General features: G+C 39.4%; 1 protein-coding gene and 1 non-coding gene across 4 annotated transcripts; both read left to right on the top strand.

Moving 5' to 3' along the window:
• ARPP19 (cAMP regulated phosphoprotein 19) lies at positions 1-26,443 on the top strand. Of its 3 annotated transcripts, XM_010600095.3 has the most exons (4): positions 1-69; positions 299-354; positions 17,681-17,803; positions 22,468-26,443. In XM_010600095.3, exons 2-4 carry the CDS (start codon positions 310-312, stop codon positions 22,636-22,638), a joined length of 339 nt encoding a protein of 112 aa, XP_010598397.1. In that variant the 5' UTR covers positions 1-69; positions 299-309; the 3' UTR covers positions 22,639-26,443. The 3 variants fall into 3 exon arrangements, with proteins under 3 accessions (XP_010598397.1, XP_003420578.2, XP_064151309.1); XM_003420530.4 differs by lacking the exon at positions 1-69 and having other exon boundaries at positions 181-354; XM_064295239.1 differs by lacking the exons at positions 1-69; positions 299-354 and adding an exon at positions 15,785-15,908.
• Positions 8,222-8,293, top strand: TRNAP-UGG (transfer RNA proline (anticodon UGG)). Its single transcript has one exon. It is a non-coding gene; the product is annotated as a tRNA-Pro (tRNA).
• Positions 26,444-26,965: the final 522 nt, after the last annotated feature.

Genomic DNA, 26,965 nt, shown 5'->3' with positions numbered 1-26,965 from the left:
GCCCGAGCCGCGTGAAGGAAAAAAGGAAGTGCATCGGCGTCGCAGAGCTGGAGAAGCCGAGTTAGGAAGGTAGGGGACTGGCGCGGGAGGGGCGGGTGGGTCGCGGCGGGCCGCATTAGCCGTGTGCCGCTCCGCGGGACTCCGTTTTGTCACAAGACGGCGGCCATTTTGACGGGCGTGGGCGGCCCCCGGCGGCGTCAGAGAGCAGGGCGGGCGGCGGCCTGGCCTGAGGCAGCGGCGGTGGCCGAATGCCTCGGCCATCCTGTAATTGCATCTTTTCCCGGCGTCTCGTCTGCAGAAGGGAGCATTATGTCCGCGGAGATCCCCGAGGCGGCCTCAGTGGAGGAGCAGAAGGTGAGCGTGTGTGGGGCGTGGGCCAGGGGAGCACTAAAGGCCCAGAGTCATCTCTGCCCCCGGCCGGACGTCGAGGGGGCGCGGTGTTGAGGCGGCCTATTCCTGCGGCGTAGAGAAGGAGGCTTCCCGGAATTTGGTCTGGTCGCGCTTGGTGCAGAGTGCTTGGTGTTTCAACCTGCTTTGTATGTGAAGTCAAAACATTCCAAAATTGGCTTCCCGCAAGAACTCTTTTGACTAGTACCAATGTGTTGCGAGTTTGAGCGTTCTCCAAGACGTTCCTCAAACGTGCCTTTTCAAACTCATCCGAGTGTTGCGTTATTCGCTTAAATATACACAAGAACTTAGAACTCAGTACTTATGAGTGTAAGGTAAGGGGTTTTTTTTTTTTTTTGGTCAACTTCACTTTAATTAAGAAGTTTTATTTTTCTCTTGAATTGTTTCCGACTTACTTATATGTGTGCTCTTAACTTCAAACGCGACATCTCCTGTTAGGGCCCCTGGTTAGACCTAGGTTGAAATTTCAGTTCCAAGACATCTTAACCCCGTCACCTTAGTTACTAAACTCTCCAGGCTTCAGTTTCCTTATCTGTAAAATGGGAATAATGGTACTTTCTTGGTGAGGCTTAAATGAGGTGAATAATGTGTTTGCTCAAAAGTGTTAGCGTGTAGGATGCGCGTACGGCACTTGATTAAAAATCGGAAGATTGAATTAATTTTTTTGTTACTAAGTTGATCAGATTTTTCTTGGAAAAAGGAGTATTTTGTGAACTCATATCTTTCGAATGTGGGGAAGTATGCCAGAAATCAATATGGCTCAAATTACGATTATAAAAAACAACAACAACAAAAAACGATTATAGAGACTGTATATTTTATCTAGGCTAGCTCTTGCCCCTTCCACCATAATTATTTCTGGTGACCTACCCTCCCTGGGTACGTGTGGCTGGCTGAAAATGTCCGTGGTATTTTGTTTCCTAAATTGTTTATGGTGAGTTACCAACACGTTTTCTGAAAAACCAACCAACCAACCAAACAAAAAACAGATGTCATTATCATAAATAGGACTTGGTCTAATGCTTGGCCTTTGTAAGGGTTTCTCCTTAATGTTGCACTCATGTTCCTTTTTCATGTTCCTAATTGGGTTAGAAATTAGATTACTGTTCTAAACTCATTCCGTATGTTCTTAACCATCTTAATTTTCCCTGAGTTGGATGGTTCTGTTAAAGTATTACTCGTGAAGAAAGTAACTGAAGAAAAAAGAAGGAAGCAGCAATAGTGTAAACAATAGGTCAGATTACCACATTATTGGGGAACATTTCAGTGAAAAAACTCTTGAACTACTTGAACAGCTTGATGTTATATCCTTTAATAATATTAAGAATGACTTGAGTGTTTTTTTGTATTATCTACATTATAATTTTATTTCAGATCCTTTGGTTTTTGCTGCTACTGTCATTAATACCAAAGTGTGTTAAGAGTATAATGTCCCTACTTGAATCAAGGATTGGTTGTAGATGTTAAGTGCTATAAGCATGGATACCGCCTTAACGTTAGGAAAATGTGCAGAGTCACTGCTGTACTCCTAAGGGCCAGTCACCTGTTCTATTTGGGAGGACAGTTAGATGGCCTAAAAAATGGGGTTATTGTCTTTGCACCCATTTGACCTTTCAATTAAAGTATTCAGCTGAAATACTTAGAGTTTTATGATAGTTTAACTTACTGCTTCTGAAAAATTAAGAGATGGACTCCGCACAGAGTAAGACCTAAGTCACTATTTTTGTACCTTGAGTGTGTACACCCTTGTAGAGAGGAAAAAAAAACTATACAGACCCCTACTTTTTAATGATATGTTAATTAAATATGTACAAACACGAAAATAAATATGAGTTCCTGTTAGCTTTTACACCACTCTAAACTAAAATTACAAACAAAACCAGTAAACTTCTAAATTTTTAATTCAGTGTGGCATGGTGTTTTGCTGAAACCAAGTGAAAACAAAAAACGTTTTAAAATTTTAGTGGAGACCTCATGGTTATATCATCCATCTATTCCACTTTGAGTAACACTAAGCTAAGACACGTATACACTGGTCCTGAGGGTTGGAAGAGTCATGTGGGAACTTAAAACAGATCATTCTATTTTCATTATGAGCATCTGGAGCTCAGGAACCCTGCTTCATTTATCTTTTCTGCGTTAGCACCTAGCATAGTACTTGGTATTGTTCAGAAAATGTTGCTTGAATGAATTTTCTGCAGAACTGTTGTGTTGAAACCATTGCCAAAGGACTATTGCAATATGAATGGCAATGCTCGTACTGCAGTTAAGAGAGGGATAGACCATGATTATATAAAAACCTTTGCTTAGACTCATGGTTTAGAGCTTTCTAGAGAAACAAAACGAATAAAATATATATGGAAACCCTAGTGGCATAGTGGTTAAATGCTACGGCTGCTAACCAAAAAGGGCGGCAGTTGGAATCCACCAGGTGCTCCTGGAAGCCCTATGGGGCAGTGCTCTTCTGCCCTGTGGGGTTGCTACGAGTCAGAATTGACCCGACCCATGTCTTAGAGCTCTCTAGAGAAACAGAACCAGTAAGATATATATTTCTGTGTGTATATACGTGTGTATGTATAACCAAAAAAACAAACAAAAAAAAACCCCAAACCCTTTGCTGTTGAATCAATTCCAACTCATAGCGACCCTGTAGGACAGTAGAAATACGCTGTAGAGTTTCCAAGGCTGTGAATCTGTAAAGACTGCCACATTTTTATCCTGTGGAGTGGCTGGTGGGTTCAAACCGCCGACCATCTGTTTAGCAGTTGAGTGCTTAAACTACTACACTACCAGGGCTCTGTGTATGTGTGTGTATATATATAGTTGCAGTTGAGTCAATTCTGACTCCTGGTGACCCCATGCATGCAGAGTAGAACTGCTCTGTAGGTTTTTTCAAGGCTGTGACTCTTTGGAAGTAGATCGCCAGGCCTGTCTTCCAAGGCACCTCTGGTTTTGAACCACCAGCCTTTTGTTCTTGTAGTTGAGCACTTATCTGTTTGCACCATCCACGGACTGTGTGTGTGTGTGTGTGTGTGTGTGTGTGTGTGTGTGTTTTGAGAGAGAGAGAGATTGGTTTAAGAAATTGGCTCATGCAATCATAGGGGGCTGGCAAATCAAAAATCCGTAAGTTAGGCAATAGGCTGGAGATTCCTGCAGTCCTGTGTCCCAAAATCTATAGGTTTATAATTCTGACTAGGGATACGATAGAAGGTCTCAGATAGAATGGGAGAAAAATGTAGAACCAAACTCAAATTCCTAAAAACAACCAGACTTACTTAACTGATAGAGACTAGAGAATCCCCTGAGACTGTTGCCCTAAGATACCCATTGAACTTGAAACTGAAACTACTCCCAAAGGTTGCCTTTCAGTCAAATAACAGACTGGCATATAAAACAAACATTATCACCTGTGAGTACTATGCTCCCATAAACAGTGAACTGTATGTGACCGGCTGTAACATTTACCATAAAGCAAAGATGAAAAAGAGGGCCAGGGGAGCTAGGTTAATGGAAACAGAACAAACAGAATGGAAATAATGAGAATGCTGTCACATTGTGAAAAGTGTAACCAATGTCACAGAACAATTTGTATGAAAATTGTTAAATGGGACCCTAATTTGCTGTGTAAACTTTCACCTAAAACATGATGAAATATTTAAAAAAAAAAAAATCCATAGTTTTGGCGACAGGAAGAGTGGAGGAGTTTTGGCAAGATGTTTATATATACTCTGGAGGCAGACTATACCCCAAGGGAAACTCCCTTTTTGCTCTTAAGGCCTTCAACTGATTGGATGAGGCCCACTCACACTTTGGTGAAGGCCAACTGATTTAATCACATGTAAATACTTCAAAACAGCATTTAGACTAGTGTTTGACCAAACAACTGGGCACCATAGCCGAGCCAAGTTCACACATGAATTAACCATTACACTCACTTAAGAAATCTGAATGAAACCAGAGGGATGTGTGTGTATACACATTCATATATAATTGTGGTTTAAAATTTTTTTTTTTAAGAAAATCTCAACAGCAAGTTTTCTAGAGGTTTTATTATAAGATTCATCAGATTAGTACCTTGGAAAAGGCTAACTAAAGTACAGTTCTCAGCTAAAATATTTCTGTCAGTTTGAAAGATATGCTTCATGCCTTTGTGGAGGTAGAAGAGGAAGAGAACAACTATTTAAAATACTTTCATATATTATTAGTAAAGAGTGGATATAAATTGCCTTCTATTCAGTTCTTAAAAATTGCAGTTAATATTGGTGTCTTCTGGTACTGTTTTCACACTCCCTCTGATAACTAAAAGGCTTTTTCCATTCAGAAAACAGGCTAGTTTTATCTGTGTGCAACCATTGATTCTTAGCAGTCTACAGTTAAGCCTCAGAAAAGTTTTAAAATGTTTCTCCTGTCTTGGCATGCTGTGTTTGCTAGGCAGCAGTTTGTCAGCTTTGCTAATATTGTTTGTGCAAGACTTCAATACTTACAACCTCTGTCCTTTAACCTGCAAGTGGCTGTCTTATAACATGAAATATTTCAAAGATAAGCTGATGGTGAAACTGTCAGGGGTTTAGAAAATTTCTTAGTTTTATTTATAAACAACTGGATTACACTGTATTCATTAATTCAGGAGACTTTTATGGCAGGCATGGGGTGAGCAGCAAGAACTTAATAGGACAACAGTAATTTTCCATAGAGGTTGATACATTATTGGTAGCTTCCTGGCAATATCACAAAGATTTGTTGGTTTTCATTAATCCTTCCTACTTATTCTTCAATCAGTACATCAGTGAGCATATTTGCTGAGCAGATAGAGGAGAATTTGTTTAGAGTGGTAAGATTTTTATTGCTAATGTTGCTGTGTAACTTTTCTCTGCTGAAGGCTGGAGAGTGGTATCAATCATTCAGACTTATTATCAGTCTGTAATTAACTACAAAATAACCGTTGATTATTTGAGTATTCTCTTTGTACATATGTATTTATAACTTATACCATACTTACTTACAGAAAGGATTTCTAATTTATTTCAATAGTATAATTCACACAGATTTGAGTACCTAACATTGATAAATGTGTTGGGCCCTGTGCTAGGTATAGGGTATATCAAGAAGATTATTTTGGTGTCTATGTACTTGCCAAGAGGTAACTATCATTTTTAAAATACTGTCTTTCAGTATTTTTGTTTGTTTTAATGCATCACTCGACTGTATCTCTGTTATGATACTCTGGTTTCTGCTTTCCCAGTTTATAGCCTGTAGTCAAATTTCAGAATTCTAACGATGATCTCCTACTCCTAGCCCCCCGCCCCCAACCCCAAAGTGTTAGTTTAGCTAAACAAATCAACTTAATTCTGGCATCTGTTTCTAAAACCTAGTAAAATTGCTGTATAAACACCAAGATGTCTTGGAGAATAAAATTTCAAAACCAGGCATGTGTTTTAAAAAGACTTCTTAGTCAAACCTGTCATTTACCTTTCTGTTGAACCTCTCTGTTGTATCTTTGTTTTCTGTTTCATTAATTTCTGCTTATTATTTTCTCCTGTTTCCTTGGAATTCCTTTCTTTGTCTAACTTCTTAAATTGGATGCATAACTCATTAAGTTTTAACTTTCTTTTCTAATTATCATTTCTTAGGGGATGCTCACTGTATCCAAGTTTTTTTTTTTTAATTATTATTTGTTGTGCTTTAGGTGAAGGTTTACAAATCAAGTCAGTCTCTTGTGCAAAAAGTTATACACACCTTGCTATGTACTAGCTACTCTCCTCTTAATGAGAGAGCACATTCCTCCTCTCCACCCTGTATTCCCCGTGTCCATTCATCCAGCTCCTGTCCCCCTCTTCCTTCTCATCTTGCCTTGAGACAGGACTTCCCCACATAGTCTTATGTGTCTGCTTGAGCCAAGAAGCTCACTCCTCACTAGTATTATTATCTGTCTTATAGTCCAGTTCAATCCCATTCTGGAGAGTTGGCTTCGGGAATGGTTCCAGTGTTGGACTAACAAAGGGTTTGGGGACCATGACTGCCAGAGTCCCTCCAGTCTCGGTCAAACCATTAAGCCTGGTTGTTCTATGAGAATTTGAGATCTCCATCCTACTGTTCTCCTGCTCCATCAGGGATTCTCTCTTGTGTTCCCTGTCAGGGCAGTCATCCGTGGTAGCTGGGCACCATCTAGTTCTTCCAGTCTCAGGCTGATGGAGTCTCTGGTTTATGTGGCCCTTTCTGACTCTTGGGCTTGCCTTTACCGTATGTCTTTGGTGTTCTTCATTCTCCTTTGCTCCAGGTGGATTGAGACCAATTGTGTATCCAAGTTTTGATATATGGAATTTTTATTATCAATGTGTTCCAAGTATTTTTTAATTTGCATGCTTTTTTTTTTTTTTTTTTTTTGCTTGTAGAAGCAAATTTATCGTCTCTCAGTTCTGGAGGCTAGAAGTTCAAATCAGCGGTCAGCCAGAGGTGCTAGTGGAAGATCTTTCTTGTCTCTTGCAACCCCCATCTTAACATAGTGGGCATTCTCTGTCTCATGATTTTTTTTTTTCTTTTAACCATGAGTTACTTAGTGTTTTTAATTTCCAAATGGTAAGGATTTATAATTTTTGTCGTTATTGACTTTTTTTTTTTAATTGTGCTTTAGGTGAAGGTTTGTAGAGCAAATTAGTTTACCATTCAATAATTTATACACAGATTGTTCTGTAATGTTGATTGCAGTCCCTGCAATACGTCAGCACTCTGCCCATCACCACTGAGTTCTCCATTTCCCTTTGCCTGGTTTCCGTGCCCCTTCCTACCTTCTCATCTTTGTTTTTGGGCATATGTTGCCTTTTTGGTCTCATACAGATGATTGTTCAAAGGAGCACTTTCTTCACAGGCGTTCTTGTTTATTTGATAGGCCTGTTTATAATTTGGCTGAACGGTGATCTCTGGATATATTGTTATTGACTTTAATGAATTGAAGTCATAGATGGTGTTCTGGCTGAAAATTGTTAAGATGTACATTATGGCCTAGTATTTAGTCAGTTTTTCCATTTGTGCTTGAGAAGAATATGCTTTCCCTAATTGTTAGGTGCAGGATTAAAATCAAGCTTGTTAACGATGTTCAGCATTTTTATATCTTGACTAGTATTTTTGTCTTTTTGACCTATCTATAATTGAAGGTTTGTTGAAATCTCTTATGCTGGTTGACTTGTCAGTTGCTCCCTGTAGTTCTGTCAATTTTTGATTTATATATTTTGAGCCTGTTTTATTAGAGGCATATATATTTAGATCCTCAGTACTCCTAATAATATTTCTTATCTTAAAGTCTACGTTATCTGATATTTGAAAAGTATGCTAGCTCTATTGGTTAGCGTTTGTCTGGTATGTCTTTCTATTTGTTTACTTTCAACCTGTATCCTTACGGACTGCTATGATTATGTTTAAAAACATAGCAGTCCATTTATGTTTATTGTGGTTATTGACATATTGGGATTTCTGCTATCTTGCTGCTTTTTGGTCCTTTTTATGCTTTTTTCTCCTTTCTTGCCCTCCTCCCCTTTAAAATTGATTTCCTTCTTCCATTTTACCCCCACCGTTAGTTTGGATGGAGCCTGTTGGTGAAGTGGTTAAGACCTCAGGCTGCTAACCAAAAGTTTGAATCCACCAGCTGCTCTTTGGAAACCCTGTGGGGCAGTTCTTCTCTGCACTGTAGGGTTGCTATGAGTTGAAATTGACTTGACAGCACACAAAAACAACAAAAAAATTAGTTTGGTCATTATTTTATTTCTCTTATTTAACTGGCTACCTTTGAAATTTTATCATGCTATTGTACAACAGGAGCAGCTCGTTGGTCTAGGGGTATGAATCTCGCTTTGGGTGCGAGAGGTCCTGGGTTCAAATCCCAGACGAGCCAAGGGTTTTTCCACCTAATAAAAAACTTTGGAAACTCTGGTAGCGTAGCAGTTAAGTGCTATGGCTGCTAACCAAAGGGACGGCAGTTCGAATCCGCCGGGAAACTCTATGGGGCAGTTCTACTCTGTCCTATAGGGTCGCTATGAGTCGGAATCGACTTGAGAGCACTGGTATTGTATAATATTTTTGTTCTGTCTTTTTTAAACCCATATATTAAGACATTCAGATTGGAAAATTGACTTGTCAGTACATGCGTATACACCAGTTTCTTCAGTTTTTTTTTTTTTTCCCTGTATCTCAAATCTCTCTGAGGATCATTTTCATTCCAGTTGAAGTGCACATTAAGGAATTCTTCGAAGGATCTTCAGGAACATGCAGTCACATCAAATTCTGTGTCTGCTTTGCATTTTTGAATATGACTGTAGGAATAATCAGGAAAGGTATTTATCAGGGTTGTATCCTTTCACCATACTTATTTAATGCTGAGCATATAACCCAAGAAGCTGGACTACGTGAAGAAGAATGCGGCATGAAGATTAGAGAAGACTCATTAACCACCTGCAATATGCAGATGACACAACCTTGCTTGCCGAAAGTGAGGAGGACTTGAAGCACTTACTGATGAAGATCAAAGACCACAGCCTTCAGTAAGAGTTACATTTCAACATAAGGAAAACAAAAATCCTCACAGCTGGACCAATAAGCAACATCGTGGTAAATGGAGAAAATTTTGAAGTTGTCAAGGATTTCATTTTACTTGGATCCCCAATCAACACCCATGGAAGCAGCAGTCGAGAAATCAGATGATGTATTGCATTGGCCAGATCTGCTGCAGGAGACTTCTTTAAAGTGTTAAAAAGCAAATATATCACTTTGAAGACTAAGGTGTTCCTGACTCAAGCCATGGTATTTTCACTTGTCTCATGTGCATGCAAAAGCTAGACAGTGAATAAGGAAGACTGAAGAAGAATGAGTTGATGCCTTTGAATTATGATACTGAAGAATATTGAATATACCATGAACTGCCAGAAGAACAAACAAATCTGTCTTGGAAGAAGCGCGGTCAGAATTCTCCTTGGAAGTGAGGATTGTGAGGCGTCGTTCATGTCGTGTTCTCAGCACACAGACCAAACTAGCCAGTTCTCTGAATGGACAGGTTATCAGGAGGTACCAGTCCCTGGAGGACTTCATGCTTAGTAAAGTGGAGGGTCAGTAAAAGAGAGGAAGACTCTTAGTGAGATGGATTAACACAGTAGCTTTAACAGTGGGCTCAAACATAGCAATAATTGTGAGGATGGTGCAGGACAGGGCCATGTTTCCTGTTGTACATAGGGTGGCTATGAGTCGGAACTGACTTGACAGCACACGACAACAACAACATGGGAATTAACGGTGGATTTTACCAGTTTGATCAGTTAGTGTCCTGTTGGGAGAACAGAAACCTCTTTGGGTATTTCAAACAAGAAGGGATGTGATTCTGTAATTAGGGAATTGGGTTACAAACTATTAGAAGGGCTACAGGAGCAAAAGGGGATAAAGTGATATTTCCAGAGATCAGATTGCAGAACGCTGTTGACCCTGCAAGAGCCCCCGCTGTCAAGTGGCTGTACCTAGAGATCTCTGGATACAGAGAACTGATAACCAAAGAGGTGGCGAGCTCTCAATTCCTGGCCCTAAGAAAGCTGAATGGTTTTAATGGAAATGTAGGACTCCATTAAAACCCAACGCCATTGAGTTGATTTTGACTTCTGCCTCATGGCAACCCATGTGTGTAAGAGCAGAGTTGTGCTGCATGGGATTTTCAGTGATTATAATCTCACGGAAGTAGATTGCCAGGCATCTCTTTCCTTTTGCTGCTGAGTGGATTTGAACTGAGAACTTAGTAGCCAAGGGCAAAAACCCTTTACCACCCGGGGACCTAGAACACCATTTTTTTTTTTAACTTCCGTTGTGCTTTAAGTGAAAGTTTACAAATCAAGTCAGTCTCTCACACAAAAACTTACGTACATCTTGCTACATACTCCGAGGAAACCTTAGTGGCATAGTGGCTAAGTGCTGTGGCCGCTAACCAAAGGGTTGGTAGTTCGAATCCACCAGGTGCTCCTTGGAAACTCTATGGGGCAATTCTACTTTGTCCTGTAGGGTTGCTATGAATCGGAACAGACTCGATGGCATTGGGTTTGGTTTGGTTTACATACTCCCAATTACTTTCCCCCTAATGAGACAGCCCGCTCCTTCCCTCCACTTTCTCTTTTCGTGTCCATTTCACCAGCTTCTAACCCCCTTTACCCTCTCATCTCCCCTCCAGGCAGGAGATGCCAACATAGTCTCAAGTGTTCACCTGATCCAAGAAGCTAACGCCTCACCAGCATCCCTCTCCATCCCATTGTCCAGTCCAATCCCTGTCTGAAGAGTTGGCTTTGGGAATGCTTCCTGCCCTGGGCCAACAGAAGGTCTGGGGGCCATGACCTCCGGGGTCCTTCTAGTCTCAGACCATTAAGTCTGGTCTTTTTATGAGAATTTGGGGTCTGCACCCCACTGCTCTCCTGCTCCCTCGGGTTCTCTGTTGTGTTCCCTGTCAGGGCAGTCATTGGTTGTAGCCAGGCACCATCTAGTTCTTCTGGTCTCAGGCTGTTGCAGTCTCTGGTTTATGTGGTTCTTTCTGTCCCTTGTTCCCTTGGTGGTGTTCTCCTTTGATCCAGGTGGGTTGAGACCAATTGATGCATCTTAGATGGCCACTTGCTAGCGTTTAAGACCCTGGATGCCACTCTCCAAAGTGGCATGCAGAATGTTTTCTTAGTAGATTTTATTTTGCCAATTGATTTAGATGTCCCCTGAAACCGTGGTCCCCAAATCCCCGCCCCTGCTATGCTGGCCTTCGAAGCATTCAGTTTATTCAGGAAACTTCTTTGCTTTTGGTTTAGTCCAGTTGTGCTGACCTCGCCTGTATTGTGGAACACCATTGTTTTGTTGTTGTGTGCGTTAGAGATGATTCTGACTTAAAGCAACCCTATAGGACAGTGTAGAAGTGCCCCACAGAGTTTCTTAGGCTGTAACCTTTTTTTGTTTTTTTAATTGTGCTTTAGTTGAAAGTTTACAGCTCAAGTTAACATCTTGTACAAAACTTTAAACATGTACTGTTACGTGACATTGGTTGCAGTCCCTATAATATGACAGCACATTCCCCCTTTCTACCCCGGTTTCTTGTGTCCATTCAATCAGTTCCTGTTGATTAGAGTCTGTGCCCTGGAGCAGTCGAGTCAGTGAAACTTAATCCAAGTCAGAAAAAGTGAGAAAGTTTATTAAGGGGATGTATACATCACTTGGACCCAGCAGGCTGTCTCCGTGGAGTCGGAAAAAGCAGTTTTACATTAGAGTTGATGCAGAAATTTACAAGGGGTAGAAGTGTCTTTGTAGTCTGCAGGTGGCCTGGCTGGAGGAGTTATTCATTACAGGATAGTGACCAAAGACAGTCAGACTAAAGAGATAAATACCAGACACCTGGGCTCTGATTTTCCCCTGGGGGGTTGTAAGTCACAGGGGATCGGACAGAACAAAACAAAGTTACTTGCATCAGATAGGACGAAGAACAAAGTTGTTAACAGGTATGCAAAGGAGGAGGCAAGCAGAAGAAGGAGAAAAACTTATAGGTTCATCATGGCGTTAGTTATGTCAAGCTCTCTCTCAGTTGCCTGTTTTGAAAAGGAGAAAACATGCTGGGGAGTATTAGGGTCACATTGTCCCTTCCTGCCTTCTCACCCTGCCTCTGGACAGGAGCTGCCCATTTGATCTTGTGTATCTGCTTGAACTAAGAAGCACACTCTTCACGAGTATTATTTTATGTTTTATAGTCTAGTCTTATCTTTGTCGTAAGAGTGGGCTTCGGGAATGGTTTTAGTTCTGGGTTAACAGAGCCCGGGGGCCGTGGCTTTGGGGGTTCATCCACTCTCAGTCTGGAAATCCTGGTGGTGTAGTGGTTAAGTGCTATGGCTGCTAACCAAAAGGTCAGCAGTTCGAATCCACCAGGCGCTCCTTGGAAACTATGGGGCAGGAAATTCTCTCTCCTATGGGGTCGCTGTGAGTCTGAATTGACTCGATGGCAGTGGTTCTTTTTTTGCAAGTCTCAGTCTGACCATTAAATCTGGGCTTTTTACATGAATTTGAGTTCTGCATCACACTTTTCTCCAACTCCATCAGGGACTCTGTTGTGTTCCCCATCAGGGCCATCATTGGTGGTAGCTGGGCACCATCTAGTTCTTCCAGTCTCAGGCTGATGGAGTCTTCTGGTTTATGTGGCCCTTTTGTTTCTTGGGCTAATATTTTCCGTGTGTCTTTGGTGTTCTTCATTCTCCTTTGTTCCAGGTGGATTGGGGCCAGTTGATGCATCTTTGATGGCTGCTCGCTGGTTCTTAAGACCCCAGATGCCACTCACCAAAGTGGGATGTAGAACATTTTCTTAATAAACTTTGTTATGCCTTTTGACCTAGATGTTCTCCAAAATCATGGTCCCCAGACCCCTGCCCCTGCTACTCTGTCCCTCAAAGTGTTTGGTTGTATTCAGGAAACTTCTTAGCTTTTGGTTTAGTCCAGTTGTGCTGACTTCCCCGGTATTGTGTGTTGTCCTTCCCTTCATCTAAGATAATTCGTGTCTACTATCTTTTTATCTAGTTAGTGAATTCTCCTCTCCCTCCCTCCCCGCTCGGAACTGTCATAGAGCGTTTTCATCTGTGTTTAAACCTTTTCTTGAATTCTTATAATAGTGGTCACCCTGAGATAATCTTTAAGCCTTGAACCAAAACTAATCCCCTGAAGTCATCTTTAAATCAAACAGTGGTTTAGCTCAGTTAGTAAAAAAATGTTTACTGTGAGCATTGCGCTCTTTTGTTTTATTTTACTTTTTTACTTTGGATGAAGGTTTACAGAGCAACCTAGTTTCTCGTTAAACAACACACATACTGTTTTGTGACATTGGCGCCAACCCCACAACATGTCAGCACTCTCCGCTTCTTGATCTTGGGTTCCTCATTACCAGCTTTCCTGTACCGTCATGGCTTCTCATCCTTGCCCTTGGGCTGGTGTGCCCATTTAGTCTCATTTTGTTTTATTGGTCAGTCTGAGTTATCTAGTGCTGCTGAAACAAATACCACAAGTGGATGGCTTTAATAAACAGAAGTTTATTCTCTCACAGTCTAGTAGGCTAGAAGTATAAATTCAGGGCGTCAGTTCCAGGAGAAGGCTTTTTCTGTCGGCTCTGGAGGAAGGTCTTTGTCATCGATCTTCCCCTGAACTAGGAGCTTCTCCTCACAGGAACCTTGAGTCCAAAGGATGTGTGCTGCTTGCAGCACTGCTTTCTTGTCTCTCTGCTCCCTTCTCTCTTTTTTTATCTCAGAAGAAATTGTCTCAAGACACAGCCCAAACTTGTAGATTGAGTCCTGTCTCATTAACATAACTGCCACCGTTAAGTCTGGCCTTTCTACATGATTTTGAGTTCTGCTCCACACTCTTCTCCTGCTCCATCAGGAACTCTCTGTTGTGGTCCCTGTTAGGGTGGTCATTGATGGTAGCCGGGCACCAACTAGTTCTTCAGGTCTCAGGCTGATGGAGTCGCTGGTTTATGTGGCCATTTTGTCTCTTGGGCTAATATTTTCCCTGTGTCTTTGGTATTCATTCTCCTTTGCTCCAAGTGGGTTGGGACCAATTGATGCATCTTAGGTGGCCACTCGCAAGCTTTTAAGACCCAGATGCCACTCATCAAAGTGGGATTCAGAACATTTCTTAATAAACTTTGTTGTGCCAGTTGACCTGGATGTCCCCTGAAACCATGGTCCCCAGGCCTTAGGCTGTAATCTTTACAGGGGCGGATTGTCAGGTCTTTTCTCCAGGAGTCATTGGTGGGTTTGAACCACTGACATTTCAATTAGCAGCTGAGCACTTAGCCATTGTACCACCAGGGCTCCTTAACATCCTTAATTTGAATGTGCTGGGATAGAGGGCTGCAGTCAGCTTGGAGTCCTTTTCAACCAAAATAATTTTAAAACAGCTGTACACCACTCCTTACTATCATTACATTTTGGTTATGGATCGAATTGTGTGCCCCGAAAATGTGTGTGAACTGGGCCAGGCCATGATTCCCAGTATAGTGTGATTGTCCACCATTTTGTCATCTGATGTGATGTTCCTAAATGTTGTAAATCCTACCTCTATTATGTTAATGAGGCAGGATTAGAGGCAGTTAGTGAGAAGGGACTCAGTCTGCAAGATTAGGTTGTGTTTTGGGTCAGTCTCTTTTGAGATGTAAAAGAGAAAAGCAAGCAGGAAGACAGAGGGACCTCATACCACCAAGAAACAAGAGCCAGGAGAATAGCCTATCCTTTGGACCTGGGGTCCCTGCGCTGAGAAGTTTCTCTGGACTGTAGGGGGGAGAGGGGGGTGGGGTGGGGGATGGGAGAGAGAAAGCCTTCCCCTGGAGCTGTCACCCTTAATTTGGTCCTCTAGCCCCCTAGAGTGAGAGTAAAATTTCCCTTTGTTAAAGCCATCCAGTTGTGGTATTTCTGCTATAGCAGCCCTAGATTACTAAGACAGGTTCCAAAGACCAGGACTTTATCTGAAAATGTAAGTTTTTTTTTTTTTCCTGTTTTCAGAGCATCCATTTGTCCGATTTTTTTTTAGAAAACATGATCGTAGAAATAATAACAGTGAAGATTTACTGATGTGCTCGTCACTGCGATGAGTCCAGTTATGCATTATTCCTCTGTGGAGAAGGAGGCTTGGAGGAGACAAAGCTGGGCTGTGTGACTGGGGGGCCCTTGGCTTAACCACTTGCCTTTTCTTCTGTGCTGGGTCAGAGTTTCCCTTTCAGAGCTGCCTCCAGGGCCCCACTCCCACCCCTGCAAGCCCTGTGTTCATGATCCAGTCTGGAGCCTGCTCTGCCCTCTAGACCTGGCGAGTTACCGAGGCTTGGGGCTTCTTTGATGGCTCTGGGAGCCTGGCAGCACATCTGGTGCCACCCAGGTGGAGGCTTCAGGCCCAGCTTGGCTCACTTTGGGATTAAACTGGCACACATTTCTTCCAAACACCATCGCTGATGCTTCTTTCTTTCCTCTCTTCCCACCCCACAGCAGTTTTGAGCTGCAGGGCCTCAGGCTGCAAAGGAGCTGGGAACCCTCAACAGGCATCTGCTGGCTTAGTGCTGCCTGCGCATCAGCCTAGAGGCTATGCATGGAGGAGGCTGGGCTCACCTAGTGGCACCTAGATGTGGGCCAGTAGGAGGGAGTGGAGGGCACAGGCAGTGCAGCCCAGCTTCCTGAAGCCTGCCCAGAGACCCTCCGCAAGGGAGGGGACATTCCATGGCCATTGCCGCCTCTCCGCTGCCTCATTAATGTGCAAAATAGTCAGATTTTTTATTATTGTAAATGCGAAATGTCAGATAACGAGATAGTCAATAAATGAAAAGGAGGTGTACAGGGAAACTCACGAGTAGGTCCCTCCTCCCCGTTCCACCTCTGTGTTGCAGCGCTAGGAACAGCTTTGTGCCACACACAGGAGATGCTTGCAGTGAAGCAGGAGCTGCAAGAGATACTGTGCAGTGACCGAGCTCATCTTCCTGTACTAAACTGGTAACCTTAAACTTAAATTATTTTTCCAGGTTTATTGATGAATACAGTGCAGTCATATCTTACGTGGGGGTTAGGTTCTAAAGTTAGTAAGGTGAAAATCGTATATAATTAAAATCACCCTTGTAAATTTCCAGAGAAGGCATAAATTACTTTGGAGGTCATGTATTCACTTTTTCGTTCAGAGTTGGGACAGATGGCTTATTCTTAATGACAGCTGAGGTATAGTAGACTTGTGTTATAGGGACTGAATTTTAAAACCTTAGAATGATAAACAGTGTGTGTGGATGAGTGTACACTATGAAATATACCTAGAGATTGAGACCAACATGGGAGTGGCAGATTTGCATCACATACCTCACATGTGCGCTGTCTCTGCAGCATACCTTCTTGAATGGAAAGACTGTCAGAATCACCTCTGCTATTTACAGTGAGCTCAGGCTGGTCACACCTGTTCAATATTGTGTACATCAAGTGAATGAATGATGTGACCACTATAAAGAGTGAAAATCAACATAGATGTATGAAACATTGCAGCATAAAAGGAGGAAAGTAGAACACATGAAGCAGAAAGGGAGAATACATATAAAAGGGGGTTCTGTAGAAGAAAAAATTACTTGACAGCAGCAGCTTTATTTCAAAACCTTCCAAGACTAAAACTAAGAAGATGTAAACACATGAGGAAACTGGTCAAGATGAAGGAAATGTTGACGATATATAAAGTAAATAAAGATGCTTATAAAACATATGATTAATTTTGAGGAAAATGTATGCAAAATTGTATGAAGTTGTTTAATTCCTAGATTGATAAACAATCTACTTGCTGTGTTAGAACAGTAGAGTTGACATTTTGGATTCAGCATTCCTATTTTTTACTAATGATGAATAACCTGTCAGTCTTGACATATGTAGAGGTCTATAATTTTGCTGAGCTGGTGTGCAGATGTGATTTATTAGCTACAAAGTGGGCCCAGCTTCCCATCTCAGGGCAAGTTTGTTTTTCTAGATTTTTTCTTCTACAGTACTAGCCATAAAGTGATACACTGTTTCCTGGTAAAATACGGCTCTTGGAAAGAAGGTAGACTTTATCAAGGCTGGTATTAAAATTGATCAGAGTTAAAATACTGACATTCCTTGGTCAGAAAACAGGTTTTCAGTACGTTAAATAATGGGATCTTTGACATGAAGAACAGTTTGTCGTTAAACGTATGGGGGGAAATTAGGTAGTATAAACAGACATAGGGATTGACAAAGATTACATCATGTATCTCTCCTTTACAAGTATCCTGTATTAATTTATTCAGGGAAAGTGTACTAGTAAGTAGGCTGCTGTTAATTTCTAGTAAGGAATTTTAGGAGCTTCAAATCATACATGATTTTAGATACGCAGGAGCTCAAAAGCTCAAAAGATCTTTTGTTGTTTAACAGTATAATTCTCTAATTATAGACAAAGAACTTAAGAGTTCCATAGAAGGTGACTAACTACAAATATACATGACTGGAAAGTAATGGCAAGCAGGACTTCAGAGCTGAGCTATCTTGATATTTTATTCCAGTGTGTGGGGTATTACACATGCATCACAGCTATAATAGAGCTATCACATGGATCATTTGAAAAATTAGATAGAGATGTTTTAAAAATTTTTGTGCTTGATTTCTTAGATGATGTGTTATTTGGCATTGGACAACTGAAATCGGAATCCTGATATTAAAAGGTGAATTATTTTAAATAACTGAGTTGTAATAGAGAAGTAACTTATTTAAAAATTTTTCAGGAAATGGAAGATAAAGTGACTAATCCAGAGAAAGCTGAAGAAGCAAAATTAAAAGCACGGTATCCTCATCTGGGACAAAAGCCTGGAGGTTCGGATTTCTTAAGGAAACGATTACAGAAAGGGGTAAGTTCTCCTGTGTAATCTTTAAATGCTTACTCACTATGAATTCAGCGTGCTGCTAGAGATTGTGAAATGGGTGTCTGCATATATAGTTCTGTACCTTAACAGTCATATATATTTCATTTTTTTAGTATTTTATACTGTTTGTTCATAAATATGTATGAGAATCCACAACTCCTTTATCATTTTTTAAGTTATAAATGATTTGAAACAAAATTACAGGTAATAACCCATGTACCCACCACCCAGATTCAATGTTAATATTTTGCCATATTTATTTCAGTTTTATCTTTGTAAGACAGAAAATGTAGATATAGTTGAAACCTACTCCATGTGTGTATAAACACCATTCTGCCTTCAATAGTAGCTACTTGTTATTTTATCCTTCCTACCCATATTTTTAAGTTTTTACCTAATTATTTTAAAAGTGATTCCCATACAACACCGAAAAACTTAAAATAATTTTTATTTGGATGAAATGATCACTTAAAAAAGCACAGCTTACTCTCATCTTAATACCACATTTCACAGTCAGAGTTATTCTAATACAATTTGTACATTGTAATTTTAGTAGTTCAAATTACTGAAAAAATTTTTTTCAAAACCTTGCCATGCTTTGTGAGGTATAAACCATTATTTCTCATCAATGATACCTGAATTCAGATGATGGCCCTATTTGTTCCTTAAGTTTTTAAACCCTTCCTACCATACAGGGAACAGAGAAGGATAAAATAATATTTACAGAAGAGAATTGTTTATTGAATCTGATGCCAAATCAAGTTTCTCCTTAAATAAATGCTTTAAATATGCTAGTATCTTCTGCTTGCTTACAGAAATGTGTCAGTATGTGTGTGTGTTTATATACGGGAACATATGCACTATAGTTACATATGGATTGTCCTCCCCCCCCCAAAAAAAATTCCAAAGGAATATTTGAAGTATTTAAATAAATTATTTTTAAAAGTGGCAGAAAAACAGAATATTTTTATCTTAACATGAAAGAAAAATATTCACAGCTTTGAAATAATAGGAATGACAAGAAAGAATTACACTAAATATATAAAAATGTAAAACCTCTGTAGCATCAGAAATAAGATAGTTAATATCTACAATACTTAAGGGGATCTTTCAGATATACAAGGAAAAGAGTAAGGTGCCTGTAGCCTATTGCCTTTGAGTCAATTTTGACTCAATCAACCCTATAGGACAGAGTAGAACTGCCCCATAGGGTTTCCATGGAGTGGCTGGTAGCTGCAAGGTGCCTATAGATACAGGATTTTAACAGAGGAAATAAAGTATTATATACAGAGAAAAATGTTTATCCATGATAGAAATCAATGAAACATAAATTAGAGCAGTGAGACTGACTGTGGTATAAAAAAAATACATACAACTAAATTAGACATACATTTAAAGTAATACCCACTGGTGAAGGTTAGGAGCCCAGGTGGCACAGTGGTTAAGAGCTCGGCTGCTAATGAGAAGGTCCGCAATTGAAATCTACCACCGGGTCCTTACAAACCCTGTAGGGCAGTTCTGCTCTATCCTGTAGGGTCCCTATGAGCTGGACTCTATGGCAGTGGATTTGTTTTTGGGATTTGGTGAGACTGAAGTTGAAGTTTGCTATGTTTAGCATTTAAAATGATTACTCTTATTTTGGAAAGTGGTATGAATCAAGATTTATTAAAATATTCACATTCTTTGAATGAACGATCTTCTATGAACATAATATAAGGAGAAAAGTCTTCAAGGTTTGAAGATATTCCTTGTAGTTTTCACTAAAGTTAGAAGCAGTGCCACTATTCAGCAGCAGAGAAATGGTTAAATATGTTGTGAAAAGTCAACAAGATAGATTATTTTGTGCTCATTTAAAAACAGATTATAAATATGAGAATAGAAAAAGATGAGAACCATATTTATTATGAGTATAGCAATGTATATGTACTGAGTCTAATTATAAAACTATACCATCAAGTGAGTTTTTAGTTATGAAATGAATTACACAATCTTCTGTATTATTTGAATTTGAGATTTGTCTGATTACTAGTGTTTAGGAAACATTGTTTTTTCTTTTGCCGTTCTCAAGCCTGTGTTAAGAGGCTTTCTTCTAACATTGTACTGTTTTTGTAATTCTGTAGCTTTAACTATTTATGACTTTTTAAGTATCTTCAAGTCAGAATCTATATGTGCTTTATCTTGGAGTTGGCACTGTAGATGTAAGCAGTTGATAATGGAGAAAATGCCAGCTGAATTAAGAACTAATTATGTAGAATTTGGAAAGTGAGCTCTTGAAGGGTGCTGTAGGAGTCTGTGTTGCAGGGTCCTGGGCTTAAGTTTTCCTCAGACATAAGCTTTGCAAGTTACCTCAGCACCTATAAACTGTTCTTCATTTGACAAGGTTGGGTTAGATATTATTTGTAAGATCCCTTTCTGTTGTACTCATTAATGCTAATGTAGTGTGTCAAGGATTGACACCTGTATTTGAGATTTTTTTTTTATGTTATGACCATGTACACAGTGGCTACATAGAGCCATGAGAGATATCAAGCAGCAGTCTAGTCTGTGTTTTTCATACTTGTTTATGAAGTCCCAAGAAAACTGAAGATCTAGTTTAAGGAAACAAAGCTTTAAAAATTAAATGTTAATAGGTGTTCACTTACTCTCAGTTTAAGTATAAGTACTGATGTAAGTATGGCCCCTAATTTGGGTGGGAGGAGGCTTTTACTAGATTGTCATCCAGATGAGATCAAGAATATGCTTTGCGAATTTGAAAAGATCTTTATTAAAAAAAAGAAAAAAAACTCACAAAATTTAAAAATCGTTAAGAACAACTAATATCCCTTTCTGAGACTGTATATGTGAATTCCAGTATAAGAAACAATGAGCAATGATCTAGTACACTCCACCTAAAGCATTTTTTTTTCTGACATCTTTGTTGCATAATTGTCTTTGCTGAATCTCTAAATGAAATACTGCCTTTTGCAGTAGCCTGTTTTCTAGGGCAGTCCTAATTGTTAAGCATTGATTTTAGTTTTGTGTCTAGTCACAGTAAGTACATTTGGTTCCTTTTCCACAAGCAGTGTAGCCTAATCTGCAGGTTAGTGATATTCCTTTATGATGCATTTTTACTTACTAGAAAATAAGTATCAATAAAAAACCAGATGAAACACTGGCTTGGGAAAATTCTGCCTAAAATTTGCACTGTGTGTTAAATTTCTCACTTTGTGCTTTTGACTCAGTAAGAAATTTGGCAGGCTGTTGTGTCCTCCTCCAGAGGCTATTAAACCTCAGAAGCATCTCCACACTTCTAATATAATACAGTGCATCAGACATACCCCCCGACCCCCCACTCATTTTAAAACATCAGGTAGGAATAAAGCTTCAAGCCTTGGAAGGGCTTGGTCTGAGTTTCCTTGTACTGCTCTGTGTGTTGCATGTATCATGACAACTTCTAGCTTTATACCCTCTGGGCTTTGGCCAGATAAGTCCCTCGAAGAAGACAGTCAGTGAGACTTTTCCTGGGCTGCTCAGCAATCTTAAACTAAGCTATGAGTTCCCAGCTCTTTCATTTTACCACATGAGGCATCCCCAAAGTCCCTGAGAGAACACACACATTTTTTTCCACTTCACTTATTGTCCAGGCCCTCATCTCATACCTGAATTACTCCTCACTTGCCACCCCAGGCCAAGGTTAGGGCACCCTCCTTTGAGTACTCACAGCACCTCGTGTGTTTATCATAGTGTAATAACTGATTAACCTGACTGGTGTCCATCTTTGTGTCTCTCTCCAGCTCTCACACAATGCCTCCCCGTCACACTTCTCAGAGAGTGTAACAGGCACTCAGTAAATGCGGGCTAACTTAATAGGTGTAAGTAAGGAGCCAAGCAAATTAATCTATTTTTAATCTGGAACAGATAACTTATTAGCCATATTGAAGTTGATTTTTAGCTTTCATCACAAGTTGTGTTTTAGTGATAAAGGATATGGTTACCATCTTCCTCCAGCTAAAGTGAGTGATAGTTATTCAGTGTTTATGTATGGAAAAACGAAGGAGGCATAGGGATGTGCATTTTAAGTGATAATGTATTTCTGGTGAGAAGTTTATTTCTTCCATTTACTGTAGCATTTATATTTTAACCTTAACTTTGGTTTTAATGAACTGCTCTAGTTAAAATAAGTATGATTTAAATTATTACAGAAATGCTTGTTCTAGATGACAGAGGACCAGAAACTATAAATAATAGTTTAACAACTATAAGACTAATCAAGGATGGGTGGCACATTCCAAATGCAAATTGATGAATTATTTGTTTTTATTTTCAAAATCATTTAAGCAAGCTTTTCAGCCTGATTATTAGTAAATGAAAGGTGCGAATTTTACTAAGTCCAGGACTATTCATTTCCAGATAGCTTGATGCAGTGGTTGATGTGGAGCTCTGTATTGGAGCCAGAGTGGTCCAACTAAGTCTGAATAAGGGGTTCTTGCCTTTTGAATTATGCTAGATCTTACTACAGGGACATAGGTATTTTATTTAATTAATGTTTTTTAGACTAGATACTTACACTGACAGTGTGGCCTCCCATCTCCATCTTAAACCAGTATGTTTGCACATCAAAGCTTGTAAACTGTAGTCTGAATTCTTTTTTTTTTTTACTTTTCCTATAGCAAAAATATTTTGATTCTGGGGATTACAACATGGCTAAAGCAAAAATGAAGAACAAGCAACTTCCTACTGCAGCCCCGGATAAGACGGAGGTCACTGGTGACCACATTCCCACTCCACAGGATCTTCCGCAACGGAAACCATCCCTTGTTGCTAGCAAGCTGGCTGGCTGACTAAAAGAGCTGAACTGCACGAAGCTTCTAATTCCCATTATTTCTCCCTAATACGTTACTTCTCAACTTTTTATTTCCTTTCAATTCACTAAGTCATCTGAGACTGACAGCTTTGTGTGTGCCTCTACTTTAAGGGAATATGTAGAATTTTGGAGCAGTTTAACAGTGCACTGATGAAAAGGACGTGTTAGAGCAACATAATCTACTTAAAAATTGTGTATATTATCTTACTCTTAGTGTAGGACTGGTCTAACAACAAGCAAGCTTTACAATTTTAATATTTTGGCTTTCCTTATAGCTTTGTATTTTACTTTTATTTAATGTAACCTCTATTGTGTTAATTTCTTCTGTATTTTCCTTTTGGACTTTGTAAACCAGAAATTTAAGACTACAAGTTGGGAGAAAGGTCACATATTTGAAACACAAACAAATAGATGGGGCCCTGAAAGATTTGTATCTCTGCTTGAACTTCAATGGCCTTAAACCTGTTTCAGCTTTAACAATAGAAATTTACTTGGGCAATATTTGCCCATTCTGATGTAACTTATGTGACTAGTGCTTAATAGCTGCTGTTGAAGGTAGTATTCTTATTCATCTCTATACTGTCAGAATACCTTTTGTTGACAGCGTGAGTGAAGTGTGCATGTGCATTGACTGTTGGATTCATTTTTGTGCCATTTTTGTAAATATAATAATTTTGCACAACCTCTCACAAATGTCTTTTAATTTCACATTAAAAAGTAGATGATGTGCCAACTAGAAGTACAAGAGTTCCTACACAAAAGTCTTTTGTCATTATAGTTTTTGTACAGTAAGAGTTGTTTACAATCTTGGGCTTATAGAATACCAAACTCTGAAATAACTTACTTAGTCTGCCATAGACTTAAGCTTTTTCATTTGTTACTAATACCCATGACATTGAGTGGACTTGTGCAAATATGATATGTTGCTGAGGCATATCTTTTGTCCTATGCAGAACATTTCATCCTGACTTTTATGAAAATTGCAATTCATGTGATATATATAAACTTTTTTATTGTAGAAACTTTTTACTTCCACAGATAACTTTGGAGATGCTAGAATAAAAGGCTTCAATATCTTGTCCTCCCCTGCTTGTGCCCCCCCCCCCTTTTTTTTTTGCTCCTTTGACTCGAGTGGAGTTGGGATGTTGGGTCTATTTGGCAGCTTAGGTGTCTGTATTCTTACTCTTGAAAATTTGTTCTGCTGAATGCTGTATTTTATAGCACAATAATGGTTTTTCCTTATAATTTCTCAGTTAGATAAGCACTCTTAATCCTGTATTACTATTAATATTTCACAGTTGTTTAAATAAAAGGAACTTTTTCATCTACTTGAGAAGACTGGCCCAGGAACCTGTGTCAGGGTGAGCTGAATCCTGGTAAATGACCTTAAGCATTATGATGAGCTAAGTGAATTAGACTTGCTACAACTAGAGCAATTTACCCAACAAGTAGAACACATTCATATTAGAAATATTTAATTAGATATTGTGCTTCTGTGGGTGTCACTTTAAGAAAAATAATTAATTTTTACTTTTGGTTGATTTGATTAATAAGAAATTTAATTAACAGACTTTAAATTGGGATAAATTTACCACTCTTTGAGCTCATTCCATGTCTTAATGCTGTAGCATGATAATGAGCACTAGCAGCCCAAGATGATACTATTTTCTTCATCTTTGTCTTGCCATGACCCCAAATCATTGTAGATAGTGCTTGAGCATAGCACTTACATTTAAAGGCTGCCTAACACCCTGAGCAAAGCTTGCTGCTTATCTTCCTGCTCCTCACCACCAAGGCAGAAAGACAGCAAAATCAGTAATGTGCTCATATGTAATTTTAAGGATGTTCTATATAAATAAATATAATGGGGGCAAGTAGGTTATTCCATAATATGTATAATTATTGTGGGACTGATTTAAAAATTAGATTATTCCAAAACAAAATTTCTGTAATACCTAGTCTTCTGTAGTTGTTGTTTTTCCATGATTTTTTTGCAAGCTATCACCACAGAGTTTACACAGCGGGAAGGTCGGAGACACCATGTTACTCCTGGCCGAGGCAAGGCTTCTGCTCTGGTCTGGGGCAAGTGATAGAGCCTCTGCCAGAGTTTTCCTTTGTAACACACAATGCTAATAATTAACCTACCTCAAAACATGTTGAGGATCTGTGAAATGCCGAGTAAGTGATGAAAGTAAAATATTTTTGATTGTCTTTTTATTAAAGGTAATATTTCCTCATTAAGCCAACCTGCCTTCTGTAAAGTCACAAAGCTTAAAATCTTAGGATTTTCTCTTGGGAAAGACCTGTCACCGAGGATTTGTAGGTACAATTGTTTAGCCTCCAATATTGGTGCTTGGGGTAGAGCGGTTTTAATTTTTTTTTTTTTTTGATCTGCCTCAAAGCTGTTTATTTGAGGACATAATTCCAGGATGTTTCACCATTGCTCGAATGATTGTTTTAGATGAGCTTAATTACCCATTTCTTTGATTTCAGAGTGGTGGTTTGAGAAATGGCTAGTTTTAATCAATGTCCTGTTTATTACAAGTGAATGTTGGAGTGAACTGAAGTTGGAGATGACAAATACTCATGAAAACTGGCTAAGGTCTGAAATAAGTTACCTGTTTGTTTCATGTTGCGGTAGCTCCTAATGTGATAGTACAGTTTTGAGAAACATTTAGTTTTTGGAAGCTACATCAGGCTAAAACAATTACAGTTCTGGGTGGGCTGAGATAATAAGGATTATTGAATTGTTTTGATGAATTGGAAGGGGTATGTTTGTCATCTGTCTGTAAGTTGTTAATACTCTTGTGCTGCAGCCTTTTCTACTTACTACTTCTTCAGCAGTTGGAATGAGTTGCTCTTTTTATTTGATGTAACAAAACTATACCTTCGAATATTTGTTGATACTGTGTACTGAATCAGATGTGTATTCTTTCTCAGTCCAATTCAGTGACGTTTTATTAAAGTTGAAATGTAATAGCTCTCCTCAGGTTGTGCTCTAAACTTGGTGTTTGGTAATCCGGACACAGGTAGCCAATGGGGAGAGCACTTCTGAGTGGCAACTAAGGCAGTTTCTCTGGTGGCCTTTTCATATAACCCAACGTTCAGACATTTTTCTCCAATTTTTCATTTTCCTTCTTTCATTTCATTTTACCTTACCCTCTCTCATCCCTTAAGCCCACTGATGGCACTTACTGAATGGCATTTAGGGCAGATGAATTATCAACCCTTAATATCCTCCCTGATAACCACAATGAAGGAAAAATCTTTAATTTTCTAAAACACTGTCCCAATCTGGATTATGACTAATGTGAGCCATTGTCTCACTGTACAACTCAGCATGCACTGCCAGTCTTCCCAAACTCCCTTCCACATCTTATAAAATTGGGATCAAAGAAATCTCACTTGGATTGCTAACCTAAGGATAAAAACAGCAATTTTAGTGCTGTTACACTGGTTTCAGTCGTTTAAGTAGGTAGGCCTATGGATTTTATTCTGCAAATCACTGGTGGTCATGATAGCCACTAATGTATGTTTATATTAATGTTATTTATCAACTAAATAGCAGTTGTAAGAAAACATCTAATATTTATGCCCTCAACTATGTTACTGCATCTCTATTATTTGTTATGCAGCAGGACGCTTTACCTGTACTGAAAGGGCCAAGAGTTATGCCTTTTGTTGAACATGCCTATAGAGTTCGTAGAAATGCTGAATTTGTCAAACAGCCCTTCTAAGATTGTGAAATATACAAATAAATTGATCTACCTAATTTCTGTTGATTTAATTTGCAGTTTTGCCTTACTCGTTGTTAAATTGTCAGTATATTTAAGCTGATCCCTTTAGATTTCAGCTACTAATATATGCAGAAAGAATTTGACTATCATGTCTTAGATTTTGTTTTAATTTAAATAATGTGTTTACTATACGATTATTAGAGGAAACTACTGAAAACTGTAGAGTGGATTCTTAACCTTTTTTCTTTATGAAATCTTTTAGAATATGGTGAAGGCAATGGACCTTCTTCCAAGGAAAATGTAAAAGAATGTCATAGATGGGTTTTGCATATAATTTCAGGTTAATCACAAAGCTCCTATTTACGCACCAACAGATGAGGTGTTCCCACCCACAGTGAATTCTCAAATCACTGATGCCAAAGAAGCAGGATATGCACTGATAATCTGCCTAATGGATTTGTCGATCATAGTAACAATGTAGGGGGAGTTCTCTGACCCAGTGGAGTGAGCTGGAGAGGGATCCTTGCCTATGGAATATCATGTTGCCCAAGTAGATTGGGACTGTGG

This window comes from Loxodonta africana, chromosome 12 (assembly GCF_030014295.1).
Source record: "Loxodonta africana isolate mLoxAfr1 chromosome 12, mLoxAfr1.hap2, whole genome shotgun sequence".
Taxonomy (NCBI): Eukaryota; Metazoa; Chordata; class Mammalia; order Proboscidea; family Elephantidae; genus Loxodonta; species Loxodonta africana.
The sequence above is the reverse complement of the archived record's forward strand: the minus strand, read 5'-3'. Positions and strand labels throughout refer to the sequence as shown.

Bases quoted from the DNA above. Each gene is read 5' to 3' on its own strand.
- ARPP19 (XM_010600095.3), top strand. From the start codon at position 310: ATGTCCGCGGAGATCCCCGAGGCGGCCTCAGTGGAGGAGCAGAAG. The intron at 355-17,680 runs GTGAGCGTGTGT...AAAATTTTTCAG, and splicing joins CCTCAGTGGAGGAGCAGAAG to GAAATGGAAGATAAAGTGAC. The intron at 17,804-22,467 runs GTAAGTTCTCCT...CTTTTCCTATAG, and splicing joins GGAAACGATTACAGAAAGGG to CAAAAATATTTTGATTCTGG.